Raw genomic sequence first — 12770 nt, 5'->3', positions numbered from 1 at the left:
TACATTCTTTAAATCGTCGGGAAGAAAAAAGGTATTTTGTAATTTTTCTCCAAAGTTAATGGTTTTCGAGCTCTAAATAATTTAAAACTGAAAAAAAAATCGAATAATGACGATATTACACATATAAAAAGTATTATTTTTAAAACTGCTGAGTTGCTAAGTTCAAGCTAAGCCCTTCTTCTAGGGGCTCGCTATTAAAATTTTTGGTCCGTTTTATTCTAAAACATTGCTTTTTAATAATTGTTAGTGAAGCGCATATGAGAGGACGGGCGATCGGGCAGAATTAACAACTAAAAACAATATTTTATAATGAAACAAGCTTAAACAGCTTATTGGTAACTGATAAAATAAGGCTTGAACTTGAATTTGTCTACTGTACAGTTTCAAAAATAATATTTTTGATTTGTGTTTTTGAACCTTGAAAATCGTCATTATTCGATTTTTTCAGTTTTAAATTGTTTATAACTCGAACTCGTTTAACTTTAGAGAAAAATTACAAAAGAACTTTTTTTGTTTCCAACAGTCCAAAGAAAGTAAAATAATGTCTACCCGGGCCGAAAAAATTGATTTTTATAATTTGTTTAATTTTTTTTTAATAAGTAAATGTAGCAATAACTCCGAAATTATGATCTTTAGGTATAGGGAATATAACATGAAGAATAATTAGTATTTCTTAAGGACTTAAAAAAGCATAAAATAGACAGGGTATTCCAATTGAAGTAAAAAAATAGATTTTTAGACAAACGGAAGATCTGACAACAATGTAATTATCACTATAATATCGGCCTCATTAGAAAACCCCTACCCACCAAAATTTATAAAAATTGTGCTAACCGTTTCCGAGATAATTGAGGGTTTCCGTACATAAACCTCACTCTGTATATTATATGCACATTAATTGGTTCAATACTTCAATGCAATCAATTTGAACTTTTTATGATAAAATTAGTGAATTAGTCAGAATTTGGAATGTATATTTTGAATCTAGGTATAGAAAATACGACTATATCAGTTGCAATAATTTATCAAATTGATAATATACAGTGTATCGCATTTAAAATAAAGACACCCCTAATATTTTGGCTATCAAAATATACTCATATTTGAAATTTGACACAGTCATACAGGTTGATGGTTCACAATTTTTAAAATAGTCAACTGAAATTTAAATTTTAAACGCGGTCTACTGCGAATCCACAAACAGAGTGAATTTTCGATATGCGATTCGATTTGCTTCGCGTCAGAGATATCGAAAAAAATTATTTGGAAAAGAAAATTCACACTTTTAGTGTTTTTTAAAGTTGTTGTAGTCAGGATCCTAAATGCTAAAATTGGCTGTCCCGATATGCATCTCGAGACAGCAAAAAACGGGTTTTTCAATTTTTTTGTTCTTTCCACTCAGATATTAAAAATTCTGCCTCTGCCATTCAAAAGAGCGACAAAAAACACATAAAAAAATACTATTTAAAAGTTGGCCAAATGATATTTACATAACCTAAAAATTTTTTGAAAATATCAAAAATTTTTCCTGAGCTCATTTTTTATTAGATACAAAAATCTGAAAAAAATCAGACTGTTTTGTATTCAAAATATACATCATCTGGAATTTTTTTAGATTTTTAAGTTAAAATTGCGCTCACAAAAAAATAAAACCTAAAAATTCTTCTTTTCTCGATTTAAGAGGTTCTAGGACATTTGGGAAGCTAAAAATTTGCATGAGGGCATAATTTTATATCCTTTATCGAAAAAATAAGTAGCAGGGCTGATCGGTGCGGGGGCATTTTTGACCATCTTATCCCGCTATAGCCTTTGTTGGACAAGAGATTTACAATCATTATTAATTGAATATAACTACTTTAAATTGAAAATTAAGAGTTTTAGAATAACAAAACTACCGCGATAGAGTGACATCTTGCGGGTGTGGGCCTATACTTTTTTGTTACTACAAAACTCTTAATTTTCAATTTAAAGTACTTGTATTTAATTAATAAATATTGTCGATCTTTTGTCCGACAAATTTACAGCCGCGTTTCGTTAGTCCGACAACGTAAATATGTTAATGACGCGGGACGCTGAAACGCGTCCAACCTGCACTCTGAAATTTTTTAGAAAGTGCTAGACTCGCTAAAACGAAGCTGTTAAGACCATTTTTAATACTTTTGTAATCACCTTCCAAAAAGGACGATGTACTGTGAACTAATTGTATTGAGCTAAAAGAAGAGACTTCTTCTTCTTTGTTCTTCGTCTAGCCATTCACGTCCACATCTGAACATAAGCCTCTTCAAGTCTTCCTTTCCATTGTTTTTTGTTGTACGCTACTTGTAGCCAATTTTTCCCGGCAGTTCGTTTTAGATCATCTGTCCATCTCATAGGAGGTCTGCCTCTGGGTCTTTTGTGTTCGTATGGCATTATTTCCGATCCAACATTTTTTATTAATTTCCATGCTGGTCTCATTTCATCGTCTTGTTGATGTGTTCTGTAGAGTTCCGTGTAAAATTCTTCTATTCGTTTCAGTATGCTTTCTCTAGTTGTGAAAAGAAGAGACTACATCGAATAAAATAAAAGAATTTTCAAGAAAAACCTGTTTTTCATTCTAAAGGAGGTTAGATACTTATCAGACCATCAGTATTTTAAGTATGCGTATTTTAACAAAATTGATACGAACCATTTAGCTTCACTCTTAACAATATATCTGCAGAAATCCCGTAGACAAACAGGAGTACAAATAGTTTCATCGTAAATTTTTGTGTTTATGCCAAAATCATCCAAGTCATCGTGAAACGACAACAGCAGTCGATCAATTTCGGAACAATACACTGCATCCATGTACGCAAATTGTTGCTGAACTTCATATAAAGTTTGAATCATTACACTTGGCGGATATTTTTCTTTCCAATAATAGTCCATCGGACTTGGCCGAAACGTAACATCGACAGGAAATTTTGTTTGACTGTTCCCGTTATAAGTTAGGATTTTCGTACTTTTTCGAAAAGCTTTACTATCGTAACAGATCAAGTCATGATAAGGTATTCTTTTCTCTTCTATTGGTTCTTCAGATTTGCGTTTAATGGCTGTAAAATAAATATATGTATAACTTTTAAATACTCTATAGCCAATTAGAGCTTTTTTCTTAGACGTGATTACAGTAGTAGTAAGCATCTTACAATAGAACCCGAATACGAATAAACGTAGAAAAGCTATGCGCACTAGAACATTTTAAAATCCGGGACAGAGCGCACAGCTGATCGAGAACCACTGAGCTCTATATTTTGCATTACTTTACAGTAGAACCGATTCGCGACGTTGACAAGCTTTGCTCAAAAACTAAATTTTTAATAATTTTGAATATAGTGATTTTGAATCTTGTAATTGCTCATTTAGTCTAAAAATGGATCAACAGTATAAAGTGAGGCGAAAAATTTTATTTCATTTATTTATTATTAATAATTACTGCTATACTACTTTTCAATATCTGCCTTCACAACGTCAATATTTCAACAGACTGGAACAACGCTACTATGATTCTATTACACAAAGCAGGAGACAAAGTCAATTTAGAGAATTACAGACCGATTAGCCTCCTCAGCCATTTATATAAGTTATTTACGCGAATAATAGTTAAGGTGAAACAGTAGCGATCAACAGGTAGCGAAAACGCGTTCCAAGATTGCGGCTGTAATTATAAATATTTTTTCGAGATATTTGGCACACGTATTCATAATATAATAAAGAATGGCGGTACAGAGCCCAATTTGAAAAATATATTAATATGTGGAAGTTACTCTGTAATTAAATATACAATATTAAAAAAACGAGCCTGTACCGCCATTAAGAAGAACAAAACAATACACTTTCTTCAAATAAACTTTTTATCCTATGCCTAGATTTTGTGTCATTTTGGAACTACTAATGAAATAAAAAATTTTAGTAGTTCCAAAATGACACAAAATCTAGGCATCGGATAAAAAAGTTTATTTGAAAAAAGTGTATTTTTTTTGTTCTTCTTAATGGCGGTACAGGCTCGTTTTTTTAATATTGTACTTAATTACAGAGTAATTTCCACATATTAATATATTTTTCAAAATTGGGCTCTGTACCGCCATTCTTTATTATATTACTAATAGGTGTGCCAAATATCTCGAAAAAATATTCAAAATTACAGCCGCAATCTTGGAACGCGTTTTTGCTACCTGTTGATCGCTACTGTTTCCTCTTAAGAGAATGGAAAGAAAGTTAGAGACTTATCAACCAAGAGAACAGGCAGGATTCCGAAAAAGTTACGGAACAAATGACCATCTACAAAGTATAAAAACCCTAATAGAGAAAGTAGTGGAATACAATGAGCCTCTAGTTCTGGATTTTATCGATTTTCACAAAGCCTTTGACACAGTTGAGCTTAGTAACATATTACAGGCGCTTAAAGAATGCAGGCTAGATTATAGGTATACAAAATTATTATACAAATATACTTACAGGCAACAACCAGCGTCAAATTAAATACTAACAGTAATCGCATAAAAATAGAACGGGGGGTTAGAAAAGGAGACCCAATGTCACCTAAAATTTTTAATACAGTCTTAGAACATGCTTTCAAGAGTTCGGATTGGATTACAAAGGGAATAAAAATAGATGGAGAATACCTAAACAACTTACGTTTCGCCGATGATATAGTCATAGTAGCTGAGGATCTAGGTATGGCAAGAGAGATGGTACAGGAACTCGTTGTGGCTACAGAATATATAGGTTTAAATATAAACATCTCGAAAACAAAAATAATGACAAATTTGGTACCCAACCAGAACATCAGTATTGGTGGGAAAGAAATAGAACTCGTAGATAGGTATAAATACCTGGGATATGAAATTACGATTGGCAGGGATAACCAGACTCATGAACTGAAGAGAAGAATCGGCCTTGGGTGGGCAGCATTTGGAAAACTGAGAGAAACTTTTAAAAGTGACTTGCCCACATGCCTAAAGAGAAAGGTATTTGATCAGTGCGTGCTCCCAGTCTTGACGTAAGGATCAGAAACACTTACCTTAACTAAAGCCTCGGCTACCAAACTAAGAGTCACGCAGAGAAGAATGGAGTGGTCAATGTTAGGAATAACTCTGATAGACAAAATCAGAAACGAAGAAATCAGGAGAAGAACAAAGATGACTGACATCATCGAAAGGATAGCCAGGTTGAAGTGGAGATGGGCAGGACAGATAGCCAAAATTATAGATGGTCGATGGACAAAGAGGTGATTAGAATGGAGGCCAAGAGAAGACAAGAGAAGCGTCGGTCGACCGCCTACAAGATGGACTGACGGCTTAAGAAAGCTTAATAGAAATTGGATGAGAGCGGCGCAGGTTAGATGGGGTTGGAAACGAGGGGAGGAGGTCTATGTTCAGCAGTGAACTTTTGAGGCTGGATGATGATTATTAATTAAAAAATGTATGAGGCTATATTTAACATGGCAGGTAATTCAGGAGTTTTTGAGTGTAATGTCGAATATATTGCAAGGGAAGGACGCGAATTTGAAGCAGAGTCTTGTTTTGTCACTCCTTATCTTCTTCTTGATGTGGCTATCCCTGACGGCGAATATTGGTAATCATCATGGCAATTTTTATCTTCTCTGCAGCAGCACGTGAAAATTGCACAGATGTTGTGTTGAACCAGGTTCTGAGGTTCTTTAATCAGTCATCATCATTCTCTTTGCCTAATCCCTATGCGGGGTCGGCTTCTCTAATTGCATTTCTCCACACAGGTCTTCTTTGGTCTTCCTCTCCTACTCCTTCCAGGAATCTGCACTTCAGCTATTCTTCGTATTGGGTGATTAACGTCTCGACGTTGAACATGACCAAACCATCTTAACCTATGCTCTCTCATTTTGGCATCAATTGGTGCCACACCTAGACTTCCCCTAATATACTCATTTCTAATTTTATCCTTCTTTGTGACTCCACTCATCCATCTAAGCATTCTCATTTCCACCACATGCATTAGTTGTTCCTCTTTCTTTTTCACTGCCCAACATTCAGTTCCGTACATCATAGCCGGTCTTTTGGCTGTTTTATAGAATTTTCCCTTCAGCTTCATTGGAATTTTTCTGTCACACAACACACCACTCGCTTCTTTCCACCTCATCCATCCAGCCCTAATTCTACTGCATGCATCTCCATATATTTCTCCATTACTCTGTAATACCGATCCTAGTTACTTAAAACTATTGCTTTTCACAATCATTTCGCCATCCAAAGATACCATTTTATTTGTAGTAACTCCATCTTTAAATGAACATTTCAAATATTGTGTTTTTGTCCTACTAAGTTTTAAACCTTTTTCCTCCAGAGCTTGTCTCCACTGTTCCAGTTTTTTTTTTCTAAGTCTCTTTCACTATTCCCTATTAACACTACATCATCAGCATACATTAGGCACTATGGAATGCTACCCTGTAGTTTCGCTGTTATCTGGTCCAAAACTAATGAGAATAAATAAGGACTAAGCACCGAGTCTTGGTGCAATCCTACTTTCACCTGAAATTTATCAGTCTCTCTCTCCCACACCTGTCCTAACACTAGTCGTTACTCCCTCATACATATCTCTCACAATCTTTACATATTCGCCAGGGACTCCTTTCTTATTAAGTGCCCACCACAGAATCTCTCGAGGAACTCTATCATATGCTTTCTCAAGATCAATGAATACCATATGAGCGTTGGTCTCTTTATTCCTGTATTTTTCCATCAGTTGCCTTACAATGAAAATTGCATCTGTTGTTGATCTGCCCTGCATAAAGCCAAATTGATTATCGGATATTTCGGTTTCTTCACGTATCCGTCTATCAATTACTCTCTTCCATATTTTCATGGTGTGGCTAAGTAGTTTTATAGCCCTGTAGTTTGTACATTGTTGTATGTCTCCCTTGTTTTTGTAGACAGGCACTAATATACTGCTTCTCCATTCGTCGGGCATTTGTCCAACTTCCAAGGTTCTTTAATCAGTATTTTTATCAGTATAAAGTTCTTCTTTTCCTGGACGTCGCTTTCCAAATATTTTTCCTTGCATGATAGCTTGTAGGAGGGCATATCTGAATGAATTTCGTGTAGGTAGGTAATATGTCCGAAGTATTGTAACTTCCGAAATTTGATGGTGGTCAGTACCTCTCGGTTCTTCTTCATTCTTCTAAGGACCTCCTTATTTGTGACTCGTTCAGTCCACATTTTAAGTATTCTCCGATATAACTATACCTCAAATGCTTTCTTGTTTCGGCAAATATCTTCTTCAAGGTCCACGATTCCACACCATAAATAAGGACAGAGAAGATTTACCATCGCAGCATTCTTACTTTTATACCAAGAGAGAGGTTGTGGCTCTTGAAAAGGGCCCCCATGTCGTTGAAGGTGGATTTAGCTTTTCCGATGCCCGCAGAGCGCTCTCCTATCTCTTGGTTGTTAGTCCATTCTTCATTTATTATGGTGCTGAGTTAGTTGTGCCTCACTCTTTCTACAGGAGTTTGGTTGATATATAGTTCACCTTCTGGAATATTTTTCTTCCTAATAATCATAGTGGTCTTCTTTACTGTAGATATTTCGGTCAAATTTATAAACGTTATTTATTTTTATTGCAATTTGTTGCAATATTACAATTTTTGCAAGTATAAATTGAGTATATCCTTTTGTTTTTTTAATTATGTATTTCGCATATATTATCTTTGCATTTGTATTGGTCGCTGATCCAAATAAATGACAGCTAAAGTCGAAAATGGGCCTGATCATGTTACAGTAAAACATCAAAGCAATATTTGGGTCTGCTCCCCAATTTGTTTTAAATAAACAATTTGTTTAAACTTCTAAATGAACTTGAAATTCAAAAAAATAAATGCTTGAGATTATGCCTAGGTTATTTAAAATCCACTCCAGTCCAAGTAATGGAAAATGAAGCAGTGGAACCTCGATTGCATTTACGCCGCCAATTTCTCAGTGATAAATTTACAACTCGAATTCTGTCCAAAAAATGTAAATACCTTCAAGATCTACATGAGCTATCAGTTTTAGACCTCACTCGTAGGTACTGGAGAACTAAAAATATATACCTTTGGTAGAAAGTTATCTAAGTACGGTAAAGTACAGTGACGTTATCTATAAAAGCCAAATTCCGCCTTACTACAATGAAATGACAAAAACATTATTTTCTAACAAGGTTAAAACATGTTTACCGTTTAAGATTTAAACTCACATTTACCGCCAAATATGTTTGATATACTTATTAAAGAGAAATGGTCAAATTTTCAGTACATATTTACCGATGGGTCAAAAGACGCAAATGGAACGGGCTGTGCAGTGTTCCACGAAAATAAAAATTACCATCATCAATATAGCCTACCTATTGAATGCTCAATATACACAGCAGAAATGATAGCAGTAATGTTTGCTGTTCAGTATGTACTACTGAATCCAACTAGTAATTATGTTATATTTACTGACAGTAAAAGCGTGGTGGATGGATTGAGTAACATTCAAACAGTCAAACATATAAACCACATTGAATTGAATATTCTTAAAACTCTGTTTGAAACTATACAATTGGGAGTAAATGTAACAATTGCTTGGATTAAGGGCCATTCGGGAATATAAGGCAATGAAATAGTTGACAATTTTGCTAAATCAGCTTATATGATCGGAGAAAAAATAAACAAAAATTTAATTCCAGCTTCAGATATCGATACTTTTAGCAGACAAAAACTTAAATAATTGGCAAATGTATTACAGAGAATGTAATACTGGCTCAAATTTTGCTCATAGACATTTTATAAAGACCATTAATCGGCTGAGAGCCAATCATGCTCTTACGCCATCTTACATGCATAGAATCGGCTTGTCAGATACTCCTAATTGTACTTGTGGCAAAATCGGAGATCTAACACATGTCATATTAGAATATCATTTATAAATAAATAATATAAACGACCTTTATAATGAATTAAAAAATTTAAAATATTTTTCCCAATAAACCTTAATACTTTAATATTTACAAATGATATGGAAATTCTTCGTCTCATTTATAAACATGTTAAATTATGTAAAATGAAACAAAAATCAAAAAGAAAAGGAAAATAAAAAAAAGAAAGTAAAAAAAGTGTTTAGCACAAATTAAAATATATATTAAAAAAACAGTAAAATAATTTTAAAAAACAAAATAAAACAAGAAGCAACACAATGTACCTATGTATCTAAAAATAATATTGTAGTGTGTACTTATGTTATGAAATAAGAAATTTATTACTATGAATCTGCAATCAATCACAAACAAGTCTGGCTAATTGGCTTTGCCAAAGCCATTTTTCAAAAAAAATCTTTGCATTTGCTTGTCTATTAAGGGTCCAAGTTCATCCTAGTTAGAGACGATCCCCTAAGTCATCCCAGGGGGAGGATTAGGTGGCGCGGACATATTTTCAGTAAAGCAAATGGTCACCATAAGCAGTAAGGCCAAAAGGGATACCGATGGGAGACCAAAGCGAGACCGGGACACGATGTTAGGATCAAGTCTAAAGAGATTTCAGAACACTGGAAATAAAGAACTGAACACAGACTAAATAGAGTAGCTTGGAGGAAAGTGGTTAACAAAGCTAGAAATTGTCGGACTTTTAATCAGTTTTAATTTAGTACGGAAAACGGATCTAACAAGTTCGTCAGGACAGCTATGTACAATTTCTTTAGAATTATAGGTATAGATATAGATTGTAAACAAAATAAATGATTTTCCCACATTACAACAGAATAACATGACAATAGAATACATAACAATAGAATATGTTGCTCATTAAAAGTGTAGTGATAATTTTAAACAAGACATAGTTAGTCAGTTGGTCTTACCAGCAAGTATCATCAATTTCAGAAACGTATCTATGGCATTATAATCTTTTGGTGTTAATGTTCGAACAGACGGGGCCAAGTCGTGCTTGTGAATTATTTCTGCATTTGGATATTCATATTGCAGGAGAGAAAAAGGTTTCAATATCTTCAGAACATTTAGTGCAAGCTCTTGAACAACTTTTCCCGAGGGTTTATACATATCTAAAGTCATGTTTAGATAGTCTCCATCATAAAACTGAAATGCTTCTTTTCCAGTATTTCCATTTCCTGAAATTACATTATATTTTTGTAAACTTAAATGATAATTTTTTTTTCTTTGTAATAGTATGAATAATAAAGTAATATAGTAGGTAGTAATAATACGAACACGCTATAAAAAATGCTAAAATTAGAAAAGCTTGTGGTCCAGATGATACACCAACTGAGTTGCGGAAGCTAATAGATGATGATAGACATATGAATGACAGATGATGAACATAAAAGAAGTAGTAGTAAGACTTTTTAATGCAATATACTTAAGGTGAAACAGTAGCGATCAACAGGTAGCGAAAACGCGTTCCAAGATTGGGGCTGTAATTTTGAATATTGTTTCGAAATATTTGGCACACGTATTCGTAATATAATAAAGAATGGCGGTACAGAGCCCAATTTGAAAAATATATTAATATGTGGAAATTACTCTGTAATTAAATACAATATTAAAAAACGAGCCTGTATCGCCATTAAGAAGAACAAAAAAATACACTTTCTTCAAATAAACTTTTTTATCCGATGCCTAGATGTTGTGTCATTTTGGAACTAATAAAATTTTTTATTTCATTAGTAGTTCCAAAATGACACAAAATCTAGGCATCGGATAAAAAAGTTTATTTGAAGAAGGTGTATTTTTTTGTTCTTCTTAATGGCGGTACAGGCTCGTTTTTTTAAATTGTACTTAATTACAGAGTCATTTTCACATATTAATATATTTTTCAAATTGGGCTCTGTACCGCCATTCTTTATTATATTACGAAGACGTGTGCCAAATATCTCGAAAAAATATTCAAAATTACAGCCGCAGTCTTGGAACGCGTTTTTGCTACCTGTTGATCGCTACTGTTTCCTCTTAATAACACCGAAGTGATTCCCACAGATAGGCTCAAATCCATCTTCGTCGCAATACCTAAAAACACAATGCCAGAAAATGCTCAGAATATCGATTAATTAGCCTAATAGTCCAGGAACCGAAGCTTTTCACCCCTCAATTTTTACAGAATGGATCGATTTGCTTGAAAATTTGAGAATAAGTAGTGGATGTTCGAAGGATCAAAATCTATATGATGCCGAAAGGCGCTTTTATTATGGGGGTGTTTGCCACCCCATCTCGGGTGTGGAACTTTTTTATTATATTTTGACAGCAAAAGTTGATAAAAACATTAATTCTAAGCAAAAAATGTTGTATACATTTTTTTGATAAAACTAATAGTTTTCGATTTATTCGTTATCGAAAATGTTAGTTTTATATGGAAAAAATCAATGTTCTTCTATATTATACTCATTTACTATTCACTCAATTTTTGTCGCAGAAAATAATTTTTCACACCAAGTTCTTAAGACTTCAATAACCTACAATTTCATATTTAAACATTGTTTCTTATCTTTGATGCTAATCTTTCTATTTTGAAGAAAATGGCATTTTTTACAAAACTACAAAAATTCTTTATTCGCTTTTAACTTCCGTTTTTTAAAAACTAATCATTTTAAGCCAGTCAAACTTCTAGAATCTATTAATAATACACAAATAAAGAAGAATGAATAAGGCCAATGACTAAAAACACCGCTAACTTACATTATTATGCTTACAATTGGATTTCTCCTTTTTTTTTTCTCAAAAAAATATGTTGATTTTTTAACCGTAACTTTTTTATTTTGTATCTTAGAAAGTTTGGTATAAAAGAATTTTGTAGGTTTTTATAAGATCTACAAGCCTATTAATATTAAATCGTACTAAAATTTTTAGTCACAAAAAGAGGTGACTTTGAAAGGTTTGGTAAAGGTGGTTTTTGCATGCTATTACAAGTTTTAATTGTCAATAGCTCACTTAATTTTTGTCGTAGAAAAATTTTTTCATACCAAATTCTTGGAAATTAAATTAGCTACAATTTAATATTTAAACATTTTTTCACATCTCTGATGCTAATATTTCTATTCAGAAGAAAATGCCATTTTTTCCAAACTACAAAAATTCGTTAATCGCTGTTAACTTCATTTTTTTAAAAACGAATCATTCTAAGTCGGTCAAACTTCTCGAACCTATTAATATTACATAAATAAATAAGACCAAATAAGGTCAATGGCTAGTTTTAATTAGGGTGGTAATTACGGGGTTGCTTCCGACCACTTTTGCGTTGAAAAAAATAGGGACTGACATTCTTTTCATTATAAGTCACTTAATTTTTGAGCTAGAGATTTCTTTTTATTTCTAGAGATAGATATTTTTAAATTCTTTAAATTAGTTTTAACAAGTTATTCTCGAAAAATGCATATTTTTCCCGTCTTTTGACTTCGAAACTACAATATTTAACATTTGACAAAGAAGAGCTAACATATAATAAAGTATATCTTGATTACTGTTGGTCTTAAAGAAAATTAAAAAACATGGTTTTGTTTATTTTTTCAAATAGTACATTTTTGTTAAGTAACGTTGTTTTGATAAAACGAAAACTTTTGAAGTTATTAGCAGAAAAATGATTAAAAACATTGATTTTTCGATATAATACTAACACTTTCGATAGCGAATAAATCGAAAACTATTAATTTTATCAAAAAAATGTATAGAACATTTTTTGCTTAGAATGAACGTTTTTACCAACTTTTGCGGTCAAAATATAATAAAAAATTTCCACCCCCAACAGGGGGTGCCAACCACCC

The 12770-nt window shown here is 33.0% G+C and overlaps 1 protein-coding gene across 1 annotated transcript in view; it reads right to left on the bottom strand.

Annotated features, from left to right (window-relative positions):
- LOC126887193 (uncharacterized) overlaps positions 1 to 12770 on the bottom strand; it is a 65785-nt gene that overhangs the window by 27538 nt on the left and 25477 nt on the right. The window contains exons 5-6 of the mRNA XM_050654582.1: positions 9861 to 10127; positions 2666 to 3071 (exon numbers count right to left, since the gene is read on the bottom strand). Of these exons, the coding sequence (XP_050510539.1) occupies positions 2666 to 3071; positions 9861 to 10127 (673 nt within the window). The remainder of the gene's footprint in view (positions 1 to 2665; positions 3072 to 9860; positions 10128 to 12770) is intronic.

Source organism: Diabrotica virgifera, chromosome 6, assembly GCF_917563875.1.
Source record: "Diabrotica virgifera virgifera chromosome 6, PGI_DIABVI_V3a".
Lineage (NCBI taxonomy): Eukaryota > Metazoa > Arthropoda > Insecta > Coleoptera > Chrysomelidae > Diabrotica > Diabrotica virgifera.
The sequence above is the reverse complement of the archived record's forward strand: the minus strand, read 5'-3'. Positions and strand labels throughout refer to the sequence as shown.